At 40.3% G+C, this 23,346-nt stretch overlaps 1 protein-coding gene across 11 annotated transcripts in view; it reads left to right on the top strand.

Annotated features, from left to right (window-relative positions):
• Positions 1–23,346, top strand: part of LOC105466567 (sorting nexin 25) — a 149,420-nt gene that overhangs the window by 52,196 nt on the left and 73,878 nt on the right. For 10 of the 11 annotated variants that reach the window (XM_011715597.3, XM_071092742.1, XM_011715598.3 and 7 more), the window contains exons 4-5: positions 5,025–5,197; positions 8,042–8,228. In XM_011715597.3, coding sequence (XP_011713899.2) covers positions 5,025–5,197; positions 8,042–8,228 — 360 coding nt within the window. Of the gene's footprint in view, positions 1–5,024; positions 5,198–8,041; positions 8,229–18,169; positions 18,269–23,346 lie in introns of all 11 variants that reach the window. The other variant, XM_071092744.1, reaches the window with a different exon arrangement.

Genomic DNA, 23,346 nt, shown 5'->3' with positions numbered 1-23,346 from the left:
CTTATAGTATTATGAGTACCTAGACATAAAAAATTTAAATATAGTGTTTTCTAGCATGAGCAGAGTGAATGAGTTTACAGTATTTAGACAAATTTAAATATGGTTCATGTTTCTTTTTGTGAGTCCTGTGTTGAACTCTGTTGCATCACGATATCCTGAAAACTGATTTTCAAAGGTACTTAATATTGGAGCTTCTGGGCTTTAACTAGAGAAATTTCATTATGAAAGTAGCTAATATTTAGGCTTATTAGCCCTTTGTATTGTTACATAACAGTTGTACATATTGGAGCTTGTAGGCTTTAAATAGAGAAATTTCATTATGAAAGTAGCTAATATTTAGGCTTGTTAGGCCTTTGTATTGTTATGTACCTAACAATTGTTCATAAAAAGCTGTCCAACTGAAATGAGTAGCCTTCTGCCTGTGTGGATATGGACACTGTTGGAACAGGAATGAGAATAGTTAATGTGGCCTATTCTCGCCTTCAGGGAAGAGGTAAAGTATTTAGATGACGTCACCCTTCTGCCCTGTGATGCTGTTCCTGTAGGCGACCTTGCTGCCGAATGCGGCTGTGCAGCAGGTCTCCATTCCAGCTGTCTTGCCCCTTCCTGTGACTCTTCTTCCTTCCCTCAGATTTATGAGGCCAAAATCCACAGAGCCGTGACATGCCCACTGTTTTCCAGCCTGCCACCCCTGTGTTTCGCGAACTTTTTTTAAAAACTATGACCCACTGTGAGAAATTCACTTGATATTATGACCCAGTTTCATAAAACAGTACTTTTATTACCTCTAATAACTTTGACACTTTTTTTAACATTTTAAAAAATTAATGTTTAAGTCCAACTCAATTTTATTTTCTTACTTAAAAGTCACAAACCATGGTTTGAAAACCGTTACTGTAAAGCAGTGATTCTCAGACTTTTTGTTCCTAGGATTTCTCTACATTCTTAAAAGTTTCTGAGAACCTCAAGGAGCTCATTTCTATGGGTTCTATCTGGTGGCGTGCTGGAACTGGCTTGTACGGGCATGCAGGAGTGAACTGTGCACAGGTCTTCCCAGCTTTTGGTTCAGTTATACCAGATTGGTAGCTTGAAATGGGCCGTGGTGAGAGTATTTACACCATGGAATGGGCAAATGATCCAAATCAGAGCATTTTTTTTTCTCAGGAGAGCCAACATTTACCATTTCACAACTCATCGTATCTATTGATATTTACCATATTTGATATTTAAAAACTAGGAATTTTTAAAGTGCAAGAGTACATGGTACACTTTTCCTTAGCCATAAGAATGATGATGTCATCTCACATCATGTAGCCTGTGGAAACTACTATGCTTGGAAGAATGAGAATGAAAAAGACAAATGACCTTTTTATATTACTACAGTTTTAACATCCCAGATCCCCTGCAAGGATCTTGGGGACACCCAGGAGTCTCTGGACCTCCCTTTGAAAACTGCTGCTTATAGAGAAAGTAACTTCCAGTAAGCGGGGAGGGGTGTGAATCAGTAAGGAAAGTGAGAGAAATAGGGCTCTTGGGTTACCTCCTAGAGTCTCAAAAGCTTCAGCCTCTGCTTTCGAAGTGTTCACCAACCTCTGCAAGCACCTGCTAATTTGCTGTGGTATCCATTATTTCAAGTGTTCCATAGTCCCTCTTGACAAATACTGTGAAAGACTTGTTTGAATTCAGTGAAAGCTCATTTGAAAGTATGTAAATGATGGTCCAATAGAGGACAGTATTCTATCTCTCTCTCCATATATGTATATTATTTTTTATTTTATTTTTTTCTTTCAGACAGTCTCACTCTTTGCCCAGGCTAAAGTGCAGTGGTGTGATCTCGGCTCACTGCAACGTCCACCTCTCGGGTTCAAGAATTCTTGTGCCTTAGCCCCCCGAGTAGCTGGGATTATAGGCATGTGCCACCACACTCAGCTACATTTTGTATTTTTAGTAGAGATAGGGTTTCACCATGTTGGCCAGTCTGGTCTTGAACTTCTGACCTCAAGTGATCCACCTGCCTCAGCCTGCTAAGGTACTGGGATTACAGTGAGCTACTGTGCTGACTTGAGGACAGTATTTTAAATCAATGTTTATTCCAGTTAGAAAACTGATGGGTTTAGATTTGGGAGAAGAGCAAGTGGTTAGAAAAATTCAGTGGTTTTATGATTATCTAATTTCAACATGAGAATATATTTTTCATCCAGACGTTTACTAGCTTTTGAGATTACTGCTTTTGTGGATAATATAAATATATGGATAAAGCATCAGAATAATAGAAACAGAAAGTGATTTAATATTAGAAGCTCCTTCTCTTTGGGCTTCTAGTTTTCTTATGCCAAGGGTAGATTTATTTCACTGGCATCTGGGCTATGCCTAGAAGCTCTAGTTGATGATAAAGAATAAAGAACAAAATAAAGAAAAAAAAATTCTACCACATTTCTCATGGATTATGGATATTTGAAAAAGTACCAGTAGGTCACTGGCATTTTTCATATAGATGATTGTGTCCTGGAGAACTAATATTGTCCGTGTAGCATCTTATACAGACCATACAATCAGACCGGCAGACAGAGAGTCCAGGTTTAATGGCAAATAGCTGTATCTGCCTGCCCCAGGTCCACAGTGCACTTGTCCTAGAAATCTCCAGTAGTGTGCAGATGTCTATTGGCTGCAGAATGACTTTGGTAGCCTGGGTAGCACCCAATTGAATTGGCCACTATCAGACAAACAATAATAAATTGCCTTAATAAAACAACACATCGTTTAGTTGACTGGTGGGCAATTGTTCCTGGAGGCAGCTTTCCGGTCAGCCTGTATTTATTTCTAGAACATCATTCTATTGCCGCTTTAAGCCAATCTAGATCACATTTAATTCTTGCCTCTGCTTCCTCTTCCTTTGTCCCATCTGTCTTGCTCCAGCATGTTTTGGGAAAATCTAAAAATGATTGCTTTTATACTATTATTTCAATAGCATCTTTAATTTCATAGTTTTCTTCTTTGCTGGTCAAGTACTGGCATGCAGTTTGAGGGAAAAAAAGAGTGTGTTTTTTTCGTGTTTTCCTTCTTTATCTCTGAAATGTTCTTTTTTATCTTTGTAATTTCTGATTGTGGTGTAATGTAGAGTTGGGACTTGAGATTGAAACAGAGCAGGACTTGAGAGAGTTATTTCTACCACTTATTACCTCTGTGACGTTGACTGTTCACATAATCATTCAGATCTTAATTTTCTCATCTATAGAATACAAGTGATGATGTCTACTTTTTGGTGTAGGTAGGAGGATTAAGTCATTGTACATTTGAAACTTTTTAATAAATATTAAAGTCCTTTTGCTTACTCAAGGAATGAGAACCCAGAGGTAAGTAGTAGGAATTACACAAACAAATGATTGATCCACACGGAACACAATAAGGATGCTGCAAAGACTGATGGCTACAACCCACCAGAAGGCTAGTAGACGTCTCCTGCCACAGAGCAGCCTCACCCCTCGTGATGCTTTCTTGGCTTTGAAGCAATACTTGATGTCCGCTTTCTAGAGCACGTCTTAGGAATATCCTGCTCGGAGTTAGTGGAGGGATTCCAGGGAGAGATCTGCCTTTCCTTTTACCGTAGATCAAGCTGTTCTGGCCAGCCCTCTGGCCTTTGGCTCAGTCAGAAGGATTTTCCCTAACTTAGCTGTAGGAGGGAGAGGAACTTGTGGCAGTCTGAGCACCAGGCTCCTTTGTTGTCTGCCTTCCACTGATACGGAGAAGGCACTGTGGGCTCTTTGAGAGGGATTTTGATATTATTTAAATAAGCTTCTCTATTAAAAGTGGATTTTTTTCCCCAACTTCCTCCAGTGCTTATTAACTAAATAGATATTTTAAAAAAGAATTACCTTTAAAAGTGCTTGACATGATAAAGGAGTAGCATCTTAACCTTACTATAATAAAATATCAACCTAGCTGGCAGCAAAGCTAGAGTTTAAAATAATTGAAGATGCCTTTTTTAAAAAGTCAGCATATCAGTATATGCAAAAGGCTTCTTCTAAAAATTTCTTTTCATGTCGTTGGCTTTACACGTTAGGATAGAATTCCTCCAGGTTGTACAAGACAGAGGAAACCTTTCTTTTCTAGCGATATACGCTCTAGAAACTAGTCTTCAGTCTCCAGTGCAAAACTAAATTTCAGTTAACACCTGAGAGGCACGAGTTATAAAGGCACTAATATGCACTACTTTCATTTCCTGTGCAGTACCTGGTATGTTTCTCTCCCTCTGTTTCATGTTTTTTCTCAGTGTTACCTACTAGTTACTGTAAGAATCTCATATACTTTGCCTCCTTATCTAGAAGACATTAGAAAAAGCAGCATCCCAGGCTTTCCTGAATCACTATCAAGATACTTTGGGAAGGGAAGTATAGAAAGTTCTGTTTTCCAGTCCTCTTCACTCAGATATTCCAAATTAATGGTCCTGGGATGGAGTCAGTACCGACAGGGAGGTGCACAACCAAAGTTGTCAAGACTGGCTGAAAAATACTTGGGAGCCTCACAGAAGGCAATTTGCCAACAAGTTAGATAATGTGGAGTTTATAGACCCTCTGGCTCACTTAAACTACCTGTAGTCTTTTTATCCTGTGATCTCCCAGTCAGAAAGCAGGCTGGCGACCTTGGTTTATGCTTTGTTAGGTTTTTTTGAAAAATGAAGCTGGAGGTCACACTTAAGAAAACATCTAGAAGACTTAAAAATTACCTAAATAAATACTCGTACCTTTTTAGATTGTTGCTATGATTCTGGAATTATCTATGTACCCTTTGATGCTACTGAAGCTAGTCGTTATGATTTCATTTGAAATCCAGAAAGGCCATGCGTTTGCATGTATTCTAGCAAAAGTTTTCCAGGTTAGTTGATGGTTGAGGAAATTTGATTGTTGAGGAGATGGCAGAGTTACTATAACCAATGCGTTTCCCATTTGAAATATTTTTTACCTACTAGTACATAATTGAATTGTTTCTAGAAATTTCTCTCCTCCTTTTTCACTGTCTTTGTTTAGACATGAAGAGCAGCCGAGGCCTTTTGTGTTGCACGCATGCTTGAGGAACTCAGATGATGAAGTAAGATTTCTACAGACGTGTTCTCGGGTTCTGGTGTTTTGTCTCCTCCCCTCAAAGGATGTGCAGTCTCTCAGCTTACGTATAATGCTTGCAGAAATTCTCACAACAAAAGGTAAACTTGTACAGTTGATTTTACTAATTCAATAAGTGCGCAAACTAATGTGCTACATACTAATGTGAAAATAATTTGTATAACACCTATGCAGACCTTGTTTACTGTTGAACATATGGGATTTGAAGTATTTTCAAAATTTTGTTATGTCTCTCAAAGTATTTGGCCACACAGGATAAACTTACATTTTTAATATGACATATTGCCAGATACACAGTCCATTATGTTGTATGTTTTGACACAGAAAACCAGTTCTTATGCTCTCCACAGGGAAGCATTCATTTGTGATAGCTTTTGAGTTATCTAGGCTAATAATATGTACATTAATGAAAGTATGGGCCGGGCGCGGTGGCTCAAGCCTGTAATCCCAGCACTTTGGGAGGCCGAGACGGATGGATCACGAGGTCAGGAGATCGAGACCATCCTGGTGAACACAGTGAAACCCCGTCTCTACTAAAACTACAAAAAACTAGCCGGGAGAGGTGGCGGGCGCCTGTAGTCCCAGCTACTCGGGAGGCTGAGGCAGGAGAATGGTGTGAACCCGGGAGGCGGAGCTTGCAGTGAGCTGAGATCAGGCCACTGCACTCCAGCCTGGGCGACAGAGCGAGACTCCGTCTCAAAAAAAAAAAAAAAAAAAAAAGAAAGTATGCGTGTGTGTGTGTGTGTATAATAGGTATATAATATCCATAGTGTGTATGTTTATATATTACGTGTGTGTATAATAGCTATATAATATCCATAGTATGTATATTTACATATTACATACGTGTGTGTATAATAGCTATATAATATCCATAGTGTGTATGTTTACATATTACGTGTGTGTGTGTGTATGTGTGTATTCAAATTCTTTTTTTTTTTTTTTTAAATAGAGGTGGGGGTCTTACTATGTTGCCCAGGCAAGTCTTGAACTCCTGGGTTCAAGTGATCCTCCCGCGTAGGCCTCCCAAAGTGCTGAGATTACAGGTGGGAGCAACCATGCTTGACCACAGTCAAATTCTGATTAGTATATTTACTTAAAATATCTTTGCTATATGATTTATTGGTAATGCCTATATAGTAATGAATTGATTAACAACAGGGATATGTCTCAAGAAATGTGTCATTAGATAATGTCATTGTGCACATATCATAGAGTGTACTTACACACCTACATGGGACAGCCCACTACACACAGAGGCAATATGGTGTAGCCTATTGCTCCTAGACTGTAAACCTGTACACCATATTACTCTGCTGAATACTGTAGGCAGTTGTAATACAATGGTATTTGTGTATCTAAATATAGCCAAGGTACAATAAAAATATGGTATACAAGATAAAAAATAGTACACCTATATAGGAGACTTCCCATGAATGGAGCTTGCAGGACTGGACGTTGCTCTGAGTGAGTCTGAGTGAGTGGGGAGTGACTGTGAAGGCCTAGGACATGACTGTGCACCCCTGCAGACTTCATAAACACTGTACACTTAGGCTACACTAAATTTATTTAAAATTTTATTTTCTTCAATAAATTAACATTAGCTTACTATAACTTTTTTTACTTTGTGAACTATTAATTTTTTTAACTTTTTGACTCTTGTAATTACAGTCATTTATCATCATCAAGTATTATGTACTGTACATAATTGTATATGCTGTATTTTTATACTATTGACAGTGCAGTAGGTTTGTTCACACCAGCTTGACATCATTAAATGCTAGAAAATTTTCAGCTTCATTATAATCTTATGGGGGCTACTGTCATATATTCGGTCTGTTGTTGACCAGAATGTCATTATGTGATCCGTGACTGTACATAATTTTGTGAACTTGGAATAAATGAAAAGGAACTGTGGCACAATATAATGTGATTACTCGAAAAAAGTTAACTGTATCCAAGGAAATGCTTAGTCAGGATAAGAGAAACTTTCCCTCCTCTCAGTCTCAGACAAATAGCATCGCGTTTGAGATGCAGTGATTATCTCATTTACTCTCTCAGGATAAGCCAGCTGTGCCCATCAGCTATTAGAACCAACCACAGAGCAAAGAGGAAGTTTCAAATCTAAAGTTAAAGGGTGGCTTTGTAATAGTGTCATTGACTTTTTAACTTCCCCTCTAAGGTCTGTTTTAACCACTTGGGGAGAATGTTGACTTGCATCCTTTGGCAGACTAAGTTTGCCCAAACATATTGAAACTTATAAGTAATATAAATAAATAAAAGAAAAAATCAGTGTACCTAATTTTTTTTGTTTTTTTTGTTGTTGTTGTTGTTTTTTGAGACGGAGCCTCACTCTGTCGCCAAGGCTGGAGTGCAATGGCGCGATCTCGGCTCACTGCAACCTCCACCTCCTGGGTTCAAGCGATTCTCCTGTCTCAGCCACCTGAGTAGCTGGGATTACAGACGTGTGCCACCATGCCTGGCTAATTTTTGTATTTTTAGTAGAGACAGGATTTCACCGTGTTAACCAGGCTGGTCTCGAACTCCTGACCTCAAGTGATCCACCTGTCTCAGCCTCCCAAAGTGTTGGGATTACAGGCGTGAGCCATCGCGCCCAGCTTTAATTTTGATAGTTTTGTTAGCAACTTGAGTTCCAAATGACTTCCCTTCATTATTCCTTTACATTTCACTTATTTATTAAAATGACAACTTGATTGTAGCCACAGATAACATATTTGGAGGGATAGGCAGCGGTATGTGTGCACGTGTATACATTTTTGAATTGTTTATTGTATTATATAGATATTCCTCTGTTTAGCTACTTGGAAAATGTTTTCCAAATCTGGTTTCAATTATGTGATGTATAAACAATTCCCTTAAAGAAGAATACCTTTCTCAGGGGCGATTTCTTCTTCTTCCTGTAGTCTTGAAGCCGGTAGTGGAGTTACTGAGTAATCCAGACTACATTAACCAAATGCTGCTTGCCCAGCTGGAGTACAGAGAGCAGGTGAATGAGCATCACAAGAGAGCCTACACCTATGCCCCCTCTTATGAGGACTTCATCAAGCTCATTAACAGCAACTCTGATGTGGAGTTCTTGAAGCAACTAAGGTATTTGGTCTTCAATTATAGCACAGCAACAACTACTGATTATCATCTGCTGCCTAGTTAGGTTAAAAAAAAAAAGTAGGCAGGGAAGCAGAAATAAAACAAGTCTATAAATCTTACTATTTTGTGACAGCTAAATTTATCCAGCATCACCTTAACAGTGTACTTAGAATGGATTTTTTCAAAGTATTAGGTTTTTCAAATACAGTTGACTCTTGAACAATTTGGGAGTTGGGGGCACCCACAATCCCCATCGCCCCCACCCCCAGTCAGAAATCACATATAACATTTGACTTGGGCCTAGCACAGTGGCTCACACCTGTAATCCCAGCGCTTTGGGAGGCTGAGGTGGGCAGATCACTTCAGGTCAGGAGTTCAAGACCAGCCTGGCCAACACGGTGAAACCCCATCTCTACTAAAAATACAAAAATCAGCTAGGTGTGGTGGCACATGCCTGTAGTTCCAGCTACTCAGGAGGCTGATGTATGAGAATCACTTGAACCTGGGGGATGGAGGTTGCCGTGAGCTGAGATCATGCCACTGCACTCCAGCCTGGGTGAGAGAGCGAGACTCTGTCTCAAAAAACAATAAAAACAATAAAAATAAAAAATAAAAAATGACTCTCCGTATACTTAACTACTAAATACCTTACTGTTGCCCAAAGCCTTACCAATAACATAAAGTTATTAGCACCTACCTTGTATGTTATATGTATTATGTATTATATTCTTACAATAAAGTAAGCTAGAGAAAAGAAAATGTTATGAAAATCAGAAAGAGAAAATATATTTACTATGCAGTAAGTGGAAGCAGATCATCATAAAGGTCTTCATCCTCATCTCTTCACATGGAAGTACGCTGAGGAGGAGGAGAATAAGGAGGGATTTGTCTTGCTGTCTCAGGTGGCAGAGGCAGAACAAAATCCTGTGTAAGTGGACTCATGCAGTTCAAACCTATGTTTTTCAAGAGTCAGCTGTAATGAGGCTATAATAGATTGAAAGCTCTTCAGATGTCAGGAGTACCTGCTTAGCTGCTCAGATGACTACCTTAGAAAAGCTTTGGAAGGACTTGGAAGGACATCAGAAGGAGATGATGTGTTTTTAAATTACAGAGTAGAACATTGTGTTGGTTTTTGTTTGTCTTGGACAGTACAGAGGCTTGGGTTTGGGAATAAGAGGTTCTAGATTAATTATTTTGAGAAAACACATTTGAAAATACCATAGGAGTATCTTTTATAGGGGAGCGCAATGTCCCTTGTTATACCTGAGTTATTTTAGGGGTGAGTGTGTATTTTTGTGTTTTTTTAAGAGTATATACGCATTTAGTGTGATTATATAGTATTGTCTAGTTTGTAAATTTTCTAGGCTTCTGTTTCTCTACTCTTCTTTTTAATGTTCCCAAATGATAATACATGGGAAAGAAAGAAAACTCTTATATGTTCATTTTGTTTTTCATTAATAATTTTGGTAAATCCCTGATGGAAAAGTAAAATATTGGTTGAAATTGGGTGTTTGAATTAGTTGAGGGTTTAAAACTTGTGACATTCACTTGTGAACTGGGGTTAACGTTAAGATGACTCATGCTGTTTAATTTTCTGATTCGAATAAAACACCATCTAAGGAGACATACCTTGTAGATGCCACTGTGTTCTTATACATGGTGTCATATCTTAATCTAGGTGTCACAAATACATAATGACGGGTTCAGTTTACAAATATATACCTCAAATACATAATGACGGGTTCGATGTAAATGGATTTGTTTACAAGTAGTTTAATTTTGGGTATAATAAAAATCTGATATAATATCTGGAGATTTTATGTTTCTCTTGCCATGCATAATTTTGAATAGGCTACATGATATTCTTTATAGATTTTTTTTTATTTACGTCTGAGTGTAGACATTTCTTTTTTGTAAGAGTGACACTTGAGCTAGAACCCAAGAGCCGGTATTCCAGGTTTGTTATGTGAGGCTTACAGGTTACATCCACTCAAGTCATCCTTATCCCAGCGTCCTTTGATTCCTTTTAAAGCCTCATTCTATAAAAGTGAAAGAGCTCACAGTGGTGGAACACCCTTGTTGCCTCTCCTCTCCCTAAAACTGCACACACACACACACGCACACACACACCCCAAACTCTAGTTGTAGGGATGCTATTCAAACCTATACTCAAATACTCATCCACCTGGTGCTTTCATGCCTGCCGTTCCCGGATTTGTGGTGCCTGATGTGACAAGGTAACATGATGACTATGCCCCACAACATTGTAATTTCTTCCTAAGACATTGTTTATGAACAGATAATTCATGTTGATAATTTGTGGCTTCATTGAATTCCTGAGCATTTTTCTTTAACCAAATAGTCTTTCCACAGTAAAGGCAGATGTGGACTATTTGGTAACCCCAAGCGAGTTTAAGATAACAATCGAGAGTCAACAGTGGCAGATTAAGAGAATCGGTATTCCTTGTTCTTACAGACTTGTGGGTGAGTGTTCTATTTTGTGTGCCAAACTGAAGATTCCAGCACATAGGGATTTATTTAATAGTTAATGGAGGAAACAGAAAGGCCTGAGATTTTTTTTTTTTAAGAGACAAGGTCCTGCGGTGTTGCCCACGCTGGACAAACTCTTAGGCTCAAACAGTCCTCCTCCCTCAGCCTTCCAAGTAGCTGGCACTACAGGCAAGCTCCTGATTTTTTAAAAATCAGAACTAATTATTTTGAATGATCTACTACTGGTTCTCTAGCACCATCTGTTATTTTGCATCTTAACACAGTTCCTGTATTGTAAGATGAATGAATCTTGATAAAAATGAATGGTTTATCTTCTTCAAAATGTACCAGCCAAAGATTCAGAACTATTTAAATACTATATACAGTTCATCATCTGGTAGATAAAGAAGTAGCTCAAAAAAAAAAAAAAAAAAAAAAATCCTAGCACTTGGGGAAGCTGAGGAGGGCAGATTGCTTGAGCCTGGCAGTTCAAGACCAGCCCGGGGAACATGGCAAAACCCCATCTCTACAATAAAAAAACAATAAAACTATGGTGTACGCTGCTCCAGGATGATTGAACAGCTTACTTGTGTTGCAGTAGGAACATCATGGATTGCCTTAACTCGATTGACCAAACATTACACTGAAGTTCTGATTTTACGTTTTTCCTTTCCCTTCTGATATGTGATGAAACAAAAATAGTGTGAGCCTTTAACTCTTTCTCAAATATCACTTCCTCTTGACATCATAAATAGGGCAAGATTAAAGGGATAGCGCCCTAGGTGCCCTGAGAAGCAGGCCCTTTGGTCTTGAGCACTGAGGGACTTAAGAGGCAGTAGAAGTGCTAAACTGAAGAATGCCTTTAAAAAAATGAGATATGATTCACATACCATAGAATTCACCACCTTTAAGTGTACAATTCAGTGGTTTTAGTGTATTCAAAGACTCTGTGACTGTCACTACTATGTAATTTCAGAATATTTTCATCACCCTAAAAAGAAACCCTGTGCCCACTAGCAGTCACTCCCCATTCCTTCCCTCCCTGCAGCCCTTGGCAACCACCAGTCTGCTTTCTGTCTCTATGGATTCGCCTAGTCTGGGCATTTCATATAAATGGAATCATGTAGTATGTGGCCTTTTGTGTCTGCTTGCTTTCACTCATTGTGTTTTCAAGGTTCATTTGCATTGTATAACGTATCAATGCTCCATTCCTTTTTTTGGCTGAATAATATTCCATGGTGTGAATATAGCACATTTGGTTCATCCTTTCACTAGTCCATGGGCAAGCTGGATCGTCTGACATTTAAAGGATGCCTTTTGAGTGACCGTTGAGCATCTTCAGTGACATTGTCGGTGACTGTTGATAAGTGAGAGTGAAATAAAATGTTGCAGTTCCTAACCTCTTTCTAGTATGGCCTCCTGCCACGGCATACCCACCGCCGCCAAGGAGTGATGGGACACAGGCACCAGGAAGGTGCGTTCCTTTTGTGCACTATTCCCGTTCTGTGTGTTGTATGTTCCTCTTTCTTCCACCTTATTACTAGGCTTTGCGTTTCCAGCAGGGTTTGCAGAGTCAGTGGGAAGGGCACTTGGAGGTATTTGGATTAGATAATCGAGCTTGTCAGGGGTGACTAGTCTGTTAGAGGCAAAAGGAGTCCATTCTCAGATTTAATTAGGTTGGATCCTTTTACAAGGGATCTCAGCTCACTGCAACCTCTGCCTCACGGGTTTAAGTGATCCTCCCACCTCAGCCTCCCAAGTAGCTGGGACAACAGGCACACGCCACCACGCCTGATTAGTTTTTGCCATGTTGGCCAGGCTGGTCTTGAACTCCTGGCTTCAAGTGATCCGCCTGTCTCAGTCTCCCAAAGTGCTGTAATTACAGGTGTGAGCCACCGTGCCCGACTGGAACTGTTTTCTTAATTCATAGACTGAGCTATTCTGTTGTTTTTCTGGTACAATTGTAGTACTCTGCTATCTGACTTTGTTGGTGTTTTATGTTACTAGCTTCAGATTGCTCTCAGTACGATTTTGGGATAGGCTGCCTGAGGCAGGTAATGTGTTTTATTTAGACTAAGCAGTTGATGTACCTATCCACTTTTATTTTTTACGTATTTGAGAGATGCATATTTTCTAAAGGAAATAAAGTCCTTCAACTCTGTTAGGGCAGAATGCACTAAAAACAAACACAAAAAAACCTTGAAGGTGATGTTTGTAGTCCTGGAATAGTTTGGTTATTTTCTGAATCAGCATGAAGTGCTTTCACAGTAGAACTAGAAATGCATCTTTCAAATATACTAACTTAGTGGTTTTAACCTTGACTGTATGTTAGAACCACGGAGACCTTTTAAAAAAGTAAGTTGTGTATCCCACTAGCTTTTGTAGCTTTTCCTTCTTCTTCTTTTCTGGATGCAGGGTGTTGAAGTGAAGATGTGGTGGTTATACTTGTGTGATATTTTGAATTTTCCATTGTTTTCTGGTAGGAGCAGTGACCGACTCTGCTAACAGCACAAGAGCCAAAAATGTGAATGCCATCCTGATTCAGGATATTAAAGGGCAGCTGGATAGGTTTCCCACGGTTGGTGGGGGTGGTGAGGGATGCCACAGTCAAGGAAGGCAAACCAGAGCTCAGAATGAAGGTGCATCTATTAGTGAAACTCACAAGTGCCATTATACTAGAGAAAAGACTGAGTGTTCCATTGTTTTGAAGATAAAGTGGGGTCAAAGCAAACATTACAATAGAAATTAAAGGTCTGTCCTTTCAGAACCTCTTATAAAGGCGCGGGTGGCTTGTGGCCCAGGAAAGCATCCGGTGCTGCCTGCATTGTATAATCCTGCAGTGCATTGTAAACTGTGTGCTAATGAAAATGGTTTGCTCTTCCACAAGTAGGTGCCTCGGCTTCACCCCTAGGAATTTTTATCTAATTGGTCTGGAGGGGAATCCGGGCATCAGGATTTTTTAAAAGCTCCCCGGGTGATTGTAACATGCAACTAGTATTGAGATTCTCTTGTAAATGGAGTGTTCTTCCATCTGCTTCCCATCTGAAGTCTTGACTAGACATCCTGTTGTATAATTCATTGCACTCTAATTATTTGAAAACTGGTTGTACTGTTTGAGATACATGGAAACTCTGTTGAGGAGAATATTGACTGAAGTGGACACCTCATTTTTTTACCACGTTTATTGCAATGAACAAAAGGTGTTTTCTCACTGACCTTCCTGAGAGACATTTTTAACCTAAGTTTTCTCAATCTTGGTAAAATTGACATTTGGGGCTAGATAATTCTTTATTGTGGGAGGTTGTTCTGTTTATTGTAGAATTTTTAGCAGTGTGCCTTGCCCCTGCCCACTGAATGCCAGCGGTATTCTGCTGTACCCCTACAGTTGCGACAAACAAAAATGCTTCCAGACATTGCCAAGTATCTTAGGGGGAAAAGCTGCTCCTGGTTGAGAGCCACTGGCTTCAACCCATGAATAGATTGGAGGTACTTAAATTACTTAGAATCTAATTCAGCTGAAGGTTACCAAAAACCTCCCAAATAATGATGGCATCCAAAGTATACCAGCTTTTTCCCCAGATTGATTGAGGTACACGTGACCAATAAAAATTCTGTATATTTAAGGTGTACAGCATCATTTATTTATTTAGAGACAGGTTCTCGCTCTGTTACCTAGGCTGGAGTGCAGTGGTGCAATCACAGCTCACAGCAGCCTTGACCTTCTGGGCTCAAGGGATCCTCCCTCCTGCCTCAGCCTCCCAAAGTGCTGGGATTACAGGGGTGAGCCACCATGCCTGGCTGATATTTGATGTATGTACACATTGTGGAGTAGTTACCGCAATCAAGCTAATTAACATATCAATTACCTCACATGGTTACCTTTTTGTATGTGTGGTGAGAACACCTAGGATCAACTCTTAGCAGATTTCAAGTATATCATACGGTATTACCAACTATAGTCACCACGCTGTGTGTTAGCTCTCCAGGAGTTACTCACCTTTGTACCCTTTAACCAGCATCTTCCAGTCTCCCTGCCACCTTCAGCCCCTGGTAACCACCATTCTACTCTCTGCTTTTAGGAGCTGGACTGTTTCAGATTCTACATGTATGTGAGACGATGCAGTATATGGCTTATTTTATTTAGCACAGTGTCCTCCAGGTTCACCCACATTGTTGCCAATGGCAGGGTTTCCTTCTTTGTTAAGGCGGAATAGTAAAGCAGGCAGCCCAGGACTTGTGGTATGGGGGCTCCTTCCTTCTCAAGGACCCAGTCTCCTTCCAGCTCACTGCTCTGCCATCCAGAGAGTATTGTCCAGAGTTTTCATGGTCCAGGGTGGATTCTAGAATTTCACCCATCATATCCTAATTCCAGCAAGCAGGATGAAGGCAAGGAAAAAAGATGACAGAGGTTATACACTGGCTGTCTTTTTTTTGGGGACAGAGTCTCGCTCTGTCACACAGGCTGGAATGCAGTGGTGCGATCTCAGCTAACTGCAACCTCCACCTCCCGGGTTCAAATGATTCTTCTGCCTCAGCCTCCCGAGGCTGGGACTACAGGCATGCCCCACCACGCCAGGCTAATTTTTGTATTTTGGTAGAGACAGGATTTCACCATATTGGCCAGGCTAGTCTTAAATATGGCTGTTGTTTATTATCTATGGGATCCTGGGAAAGGGAGGGAGGCCACTGTGCCGGGATAATTTTTGTATTTTCTGTGGAGATGAGGTGTCATTATGTTGCCCAGGCTGGGTCTCAAACTTCTGGCCTCAAACTATCCACCAACCTTGGCCTCCCAAAGTGTTGGAATTACAGATGTGAGCTACCACGCCAGGCTGCAATTTTTTTTAAATAGAGAAAAGCTGATAATAACCAAAATGCCTAACAAAAAAGGTTTGGTTAAAAAGATTTTTGGTGTATCTATACAATGGAATACCATATATTGGTCATGGTGTAGCATTAGAATATTTAATTGTGCTGGAAAACATTAATTATAAATTAATGAAAAGGCTCTAAGGCAATATGTATAGCATAAACCTAGTTTTATAAAACAAAAAAATTATGTTTGCATAGAAAAAGGTTATAAAGATAGTTCAAATGTTAATAGTGGTTAACTTTGAATGTTGTGCTTTGTATATTTGAGAAAATATACATATGCTACTATATATATACATATACATATGCTACTTCATCTTCAATGAACATATGCTACTTTAGAGAAAGTAAAAACTGGTGCAGACTGAGAAAGTCACATCTGCCCAGCCATTTATCAGACTGGTATAACAGACGCTAAAGCCACCTACAAAGTAAACAGGAAACAGTATTTCCCCTAAGTACCTGCCATGGCAGTCAAGTGTCCTGATGATCCCCTTCTTTGTGCTTTCGTATTCACTGAGAAACTTTGTTTTCAAAAATCTTCAGCTGCCACTTCCTGTTTGGAATTGTATCAGTAAGCATGACAGACTCTGCTCTTGCCTGGATGATCTAAGTCAGCCTGACACAAAGAAGCAGCTTCGATTTACGACCCAGAAGCAGAGCTGCAGTTACGGGGTTTCTAGACTCAGTATGTCTATCTGACAGCTTTCAGGAAGTGAGACCCTGGATCCCCCCAACGTTGACCCCTTTACACAGCCCTGCCTTGAGCCTGTCAAAATGCTGCGTCATTTAAACTTCACCTTCACTCCACTGTTCCCTAGAATCCCATAGTAATGTTATGTTTTCCCTGGTTTGGAGAGGCCCCACAGGTTCCACTGCTACACTGTCTCTTGCTCTTCCTGGGGGTCAACTGACCTGAGTTTGCTGGACTAGAGTGATCCTGGTGGTCTCAGGTTGACTGGGCTAAAATGCTTCTGTAATCAAGAAAAAGTAAGGCTGCTTCAAATTTATACATATTTAACAAACATATACACGTACCATTTCCCCAGATAGTACCTATCTAAAGACTCAGTAACTGCATTAAGGAAGAATAATAATGAACATTGATTGAACTCTCACCGCGGGGCAGGCTGTGTTTTAAGATTTTTAAGGGTATTATCTAATTTAAGGTGTATAACAACCCTTTGAGGAAAACTTACTGTTATTACTCTTTTTTATAAATGACAATGCTTTAGTTTTAGAAAGCTTAAATCATTTTCCCAGGATGACATAGTGTGTGTTAGAAACAGGATTTGAACACAGGCCATCCAGTGTGAGAGCTCACATTCTTCACTACTCTGATACACTTTCTCACTTATCCAGCAGTCCTTTTCGTAGTGCCATGGATAGGAAAAAACTTCAGCTTAACTGACTAACAGCATCATGGCTTTATTTATTCACACATTCTTTAACTGAAGTCCCTCTAACAAAAACATTCCTAGCCTGTGGCAACTCTGAAAACATTATTATAAAATTCTTTAGGCCGGGTGTGGTGGTTCACGCCTGAAATCCCAGCACTTTGGGAGGTGAAGGCGGGTAGATCACTTGAGGCCAGGAGTTCAAGACCAGCGTGGACAACATGGTGAAACCCCATCTCTACAAAAAATACAAAAATTAGCTGGGCGTGGTCGCGCACACCTGTAATCCCAGCATTCCAGAGGCTGAGACACGAGAATCGCTTGAACCTGGGAGGTGGAAGTTGCAGTGAGTCGAGATTGCACCACTGCACTCCAGTTTGGGCAACAGAGCGAGACTCTGTCTCTAAATAAAAATAAAAATTCTTTGGTTTTTCATAGACACTTGTAATATGTATGGTATTCTACTCCATAATCTTACTGATTTTTATAAAACATTGTTTTAAACCATTTATCACATTGCATACCTGAGACTAAGGTTTGGCCAGCCTTTGACTCTCCCATGAAATTATAGCATGTGCATGTCCGGACAGGCTGGAGGGCAGTGGCGCAATCTCAGCTCACTGCAACCTCCACCTCCCAGGTTCAAGTGATTCTCCTGCCTCAGCCTCCCGAGTAGCTGGGACTGCAGGCGCCGGCCACCATGCCCGGCTAATTTTTTTTTTTTTTTTTTGTATTTTAGTAAAAACAGAGTTTCACCATGTTGGCCACGCTGGTCTTGAACTCCTGACCTCAAGTGATCTGCCTCGGCCTCCAAAAGTGCTGGGATTACAGGCATGAGCCACCCCGCCCAGCCTTGAATCTGTGAATATCTAAGGTGATCACTTTGAATTGCTGTGTAGCATTTCAGTGAGTCTGAGATTGTTGGGAAGCGTTCAGAAACACAAATTTGCTCTTTTTATTTAGCCAGTTGTAAAATACCAAAGAGAGATGACGTGGCCGCTCTGGGGAGCAGATGGCAGTTATCTTTATGTGGCTTTTCCTTATCACTGGGACAAAGGATACTGTAGGTAGGATCTTGCCAGAGTTGGAAAACAGCTGAATTCTTGTTATGCCCCTCCTCCCTAATACTTGACTTTACATTGTTTTGCAAAATATATACCAACAATCTGTGCACTTTTGATCAAGGGAAAGTATACAAATATCAACCCTCCTGATTCTTGAACCGAACTCAACACTTGCAAAGTCGTATCCTCCTCTGCAGAAAGAAAGCCAAGTGAGTGCTAGGTAACTCTGGAAGCCCGTGTCCTCAATGATAGCCAGCATTTGGATATGTTTGGATGTATATATTGTATAGTTTTGTTGAGAAAAAAACAAGAATGAAAAAGTCAATTATTTCCTTTTGATATCCAGTAACAGTGAATTAAACAAATTCAATAATCATCTTCAGATACCCACTGTGTGCAAAGTGCTGTGTGCAGAAGGTCTGGTGAGTACTAAGATGAACTGGTTACACTCCTTGGATTCCACCCCCTGCCATCAAGTGTTTGCATTCCAGCACAAGAGACCCATGTGACTATAAGTAGCTAAGTAGGAAGCAAGATCCTAAGACTGGAAGTGGAGTGTAAAGCACCAAGGAAGTGGGTAGGAGCAAATATTTTATTCTACAGCAGGGAAATCTTAAGAAAGCTTCAGAGAGGAATGGCCATGAATGGAGTGTTGAATAAGAGTTAATAGGATTTCAGCAGATAAGGGGAAGTGATGGTGTGCAGGAAGAAACAGGAGTACTGTTAAGAAGAAGGAGAAATATTAATGAGAAGGGAGTCAGGAAAGACCTGGAGTGTGTTCATGGTATCACATTTGGTCTGGTTTGGCGGAAACAGTATGCAGGAGGGATATAGAAGGCAGTAAAGCTGGAAAGATGATCTGGCATTGGCCATACTTATGTACTTAGAATAACCCTGGAGAAGATAAGTATTAACCTCTATTGAATTTTAGAGTAGCAGGAAAATGGTTAGGAGCATGAGCTTTAGAAGCCAGGCAGCCCTGGATTGTCATTCCATCTCTAGGACTGAAAAGCAATGGGACCTTGTATAGATCTCATATGAGATCTCATAGATCTCATAGAATTCTAATTTCCTTCTCTGTAATGTGGATGTAACTATAGCACCTTATTATGAGGGTTAAGTGAGATAATGTAAATTAAAATATCGAAACAGGTACCCAGTACAATCTATGAATGCTAGCTGGTATTACATTATAATTTTGTGGTTTCCTTAAAACAAATCTTTAACTCTTTACTCAGATGGTGTGTATTTTCTTTGGTATCCTTGATGACTCATTTGTTCCAAAGCATGAAATCACTAAGAATATCAAAAGAATAAATTGTTCAAAATATTATTTGTACCTGTTAAGTGTTAGAAATGTTGACTCTTGTTAATTTAGCTCATTAATATCTATTGAGTGCCTACCATATGTTTAGTGCCAAGCTATATACTATAGGAGAATATAAGACAGAACTCCTGTGTTTAAGAGGCTCTTGATCTAGTTGGGGAGAAAAAAGTAGTATATCTTTATTATACATAAAACTATGGTTTTGTAGTTTTCAGCCTACATTCTTAGGCTCAAAAGTGTGTCAGCATTCTTTGAAGGTGTATTAGGCCTTGAAATGTCTGGGCACACCATTTTCTTTGTTCACAGCATTCCTTGTGGAAGTGTGACTCTTTAAAACAGCAATATGAAAGAGTAAATAGATACTACTGTAGAGCAGAAGTAATTCAGGATTTCAGAGAAGACAGATATTGGTGTGCATTATAGGGATGGGGAAGACTTGAGGGAAGAAGTAATATACGTAAGATCCAGGTAGGTGGATAAGTAGGAAGACTGCCTTCCAGCAGGAAACAAAGTGTAAGACTGTAGTTTAGAGAGGGCAATATAGAAACCAGCCAGGCTTAATTAGGTTCACATTCATAGAAAAAAAAACAAAGGAAGTTGTTGAATAATAGAGCTAGTGCCAAGTTGTGAAGGGAATGCAGGCAGGAATGTGGGGTTATTCATTTGGGGAGGGGCAGGGGGTATTGAACAAGGGAGAGATGAGGAGAGTGGTCCCGTAGGAGGGTGTGTTGACAGGTGCCCAGGATGGTTTGGATGGGAGAGAGGACTGAAGTCAGGGAGACAGACCATTTAGCCATTGCAGTGACCCACTTAGGAAAGAAGGCAGCCTGAAATGGTGGTAGCCGAAGGTAGAGTAAGCAAGGAGCTTGTTTAAAGGCATTCAAAGGACCATCCACAGGGCTTTGAAACTGGTGTTTATTGGTAGTGTAGATACCTAAGATGATTTTGAGAAGGATGATGGTACTAGTAGAGAAATGGAGAGGTAAGGAAACCTTACTATGGAAGAAAGAAGGTTAGTTCAGCTTGAGTAGGCTTAGGTACATAGGTAGATAGATAAAACAGCTTAGAAAAAGTTAAAAATGACTTATAAGTCTACCATTTTAACACAACTGCCCTTCATTTCATCTCTATTTTGTCTCGTACTTCTGGCTCATATATACACAAAGATACATATCTGCCATCATAAATGTATGTGCCATTTTGCATTTTAAAAATTAATCTGTCGTAAACATCTATTTTCCTGTAGTGTTTATTATTATAAGTATTACTGGCTGGATGCTTTCTGTTTAATCTGATATGTCCTGAAAGCAAGGACCATATTGGTGGTGTTCATTTCTGTCTGTGTAGAACATAAGAAAAGATTAAGAAGCGTTTGTTTAATGAAAGCATTATTGGCCGTACTCATTATTGACCATGAGTATTTTCATGTGTTTCTTTGTAGAACTTCTACAACAAACATGTATATGATAGTTTGGGCTTTGGGTTTTTATGTTTGTTTTTTTCTTTTGTTAAACTGTTACCTTATGATAAATTCTTGAAATTGGAATTGCTGTGTGGAAGCACATTAAGTCTTCCTCAGAAAGCTCTCTATCTGTTGGAGTGGCATTTGGCCACAAGACAACTTGACATGCAACAACTTAAATGAGGCAGGTGTTTATTTTCCCCATGTCGCCACATGTCCTGAGATTGGTAGTTGGGGGCTGTTTTGATGGTTCATTATGTCATTGGAACCCTGAACTCCTCCTGTCTTCTTATTGCATCATCCTTAGCTTGTAGTTTTTGTTTTTGTGTTTTTGAGACGGGGTCTTGCTCTGTTGCCCAGGCTGGAGTACAGTAACACAATCATAGCTCACTGCAACCTCAACCACCCAGGCTCAAGTGATCCTCCTGCTTCAGGCTCCTGCGTAGCTGGTACTACAGGTGTGCACCACCACGCCCAGCTAATTTTTTTTTTATTTTTAGTAGAGACAAGATCTCCCTTTGCTTCCCAGGCTGGTCTCAAACTCCTGGGCTCAAGCAATCCTCCCACCTCAGCCTCCCTAAGTATTAGGATTATAGGCATGAGTCACTACACCTGGCCTTTTTCTGTTTTGGGGTTTGTTTTGTTTTTTGAAGAAACAGGGTCTTGCTCTGTCATCCAGGCTGGAGTGCAGTGACACAATCATAGCTCACTGTGACTTTGAACTCTTGGGTCCAATGGATCCTTCTGCCTCATCCTCCAGAATAGCTAGGACTACCGGCATGCATCACCACTCCCAGCCAACTTTTAAATTTTTTGTAGAGATGAGATCTCACTATACTGCGTAGGCTCTTGAACTCCTGGCCTCAAGCAATCCTCGTGCCTCAGCCTCCTAAAACGTTGGGATTGCAAGTGTGAGCCACTGTGCCCGGCCTAGCCTGTGGCTTTTACCCTCATGATTGTAAGGTACTGCTGTGCCTTTAGCCAATTGCATCCTTGTTTTACACAGAAAAATGAGGGAAAGATGAGGACTAAAGTTGGAAAGGGCTTTTCTGTGGAGGCTGCTTTTAGCCCACTTTCCTGGAATCCCTGCCCAGTGACTTTTGCCTGTCTCCAAGGCTAGAATGATATCACCTGGCCATCTCTGACTGCTGGGGAGAAAGCCTTTTTAGCTAGGTGTGTCACTTTCCCTGATAAAAGTGTAGGTCACTTAGCAAGGAAGGAAGGGAGACTGGACGTTGGGCAGGCAGCCGGCAGCGTCTGCCATCATCTCTGGCTGGCATGCCAACACTGATCCTGACAGCCTGCTCTGAGGTCATGAGAATCAAGCACTGATGTTTATATTACCCTAATGAAAAAATAAGATGCAAATTTGTGAGGAGTCCACGAGTAGCTATGACTAAGATAAATTTGTCTCTCCTCTGGGTTTTAGTTGAAAGCAAAAGAATATATGTAATTGTGTGCTTTAAAAGCCAGCCATATATAGCATTAAATCTTAGAACACTGCACGGCTTGTGTTCAAAGTAAGAATTAATGTTAAATAATTTTATTACCAGCAGATGAAATTAATTCATATAATTAAGGGCTAGGAAACACTCAGGATAAGCCAGTTTGATTAGGGCAATACTTAGTAATCATTAAAGGGCACTTAAGAATTTGGATTTGTAAAAGCATTGAATTTATGCTTAAAATAGCTACAACTGCAGGGTTGTACTCAGCACTTAAAATGTAGAATTTTATTTATTTTTCCTGACTTGGAGGTCTTCTTAGGCACACATATATATAGCTGGTGCTCTAATCTCATGCTTCTCAGCTCTCCGTGTGCCTTAGAATTGCCAGGGGAGCTTTAAAAATATTGATGCGAGTCCTGGTGCAGATATTTTGATTCTGTTGGGTTGGGGACCGTCTTCTAAATGAGAAGCAATGAGGCAGTGCACTCAGGTGGGGCAGTGGGGCTGCCTGGGAGAGGACAGTTTTGAGAACAATTGAAGACGGCACCATCCAGTAGAACTTTCTGCAGTGAAGAAAATGTTCTACTCGCACTGCCCAGCGTGGTCCACAAGTCACAGGTACTGTGGATCATTTGAAATGTGGCTAGTGTGAGGAACTAAACGTTTGTTAGTTTAATTGGATGGCTACATGTAGCTCGTGATCACCTTATTGGACAGCACAAATGTAAGAAGTGGAATCAGCTAGCTCTGCTCACCTAGGAGTATGGAGGAGAGGGAGGCTGAGCATAACCTCAGAGTTTCTACAGCAGTTATGCTTCTGGTATAGGGAACAGAGTGGGGGTGAGGAGGCTCGTGGTGATTACATGAGGGCCTCAGAAGTGACTAGCATGTGGTGTGGGGCCCGGCCTATTGCAGATGCTCAGTCCCTGTTGATTATTTTAATGAGCCGTGGGCAGGATTCAGCTCCCGTGTGATATTTGTTTAGTATAAAGACAGTCTAAAGTTATTTCTGAAAATAGTATTTTCTTCCTCTTAAATCTTTTTTCCTTTTCTCTTTTTAA

Source organism: Macaca nemestrina, chromosome 3, assembly GCF_043159975.1.
Source record: "Macaca nemestrina isolate mMacNem1 chromosome 3, mMacNem.hap1, whole genome shotgun sequence".
NCBI lineage: Eukaryota > Metazoa > Chordata > Mammalia > Primates > Cercopithecidae > Macaca > Macaca nemestrina.
The sequence above is the reverse complement of the archived record's forward strand: the minus strand, read 5'-3'. Positions and strand labels throughout refer to the sequence as shown.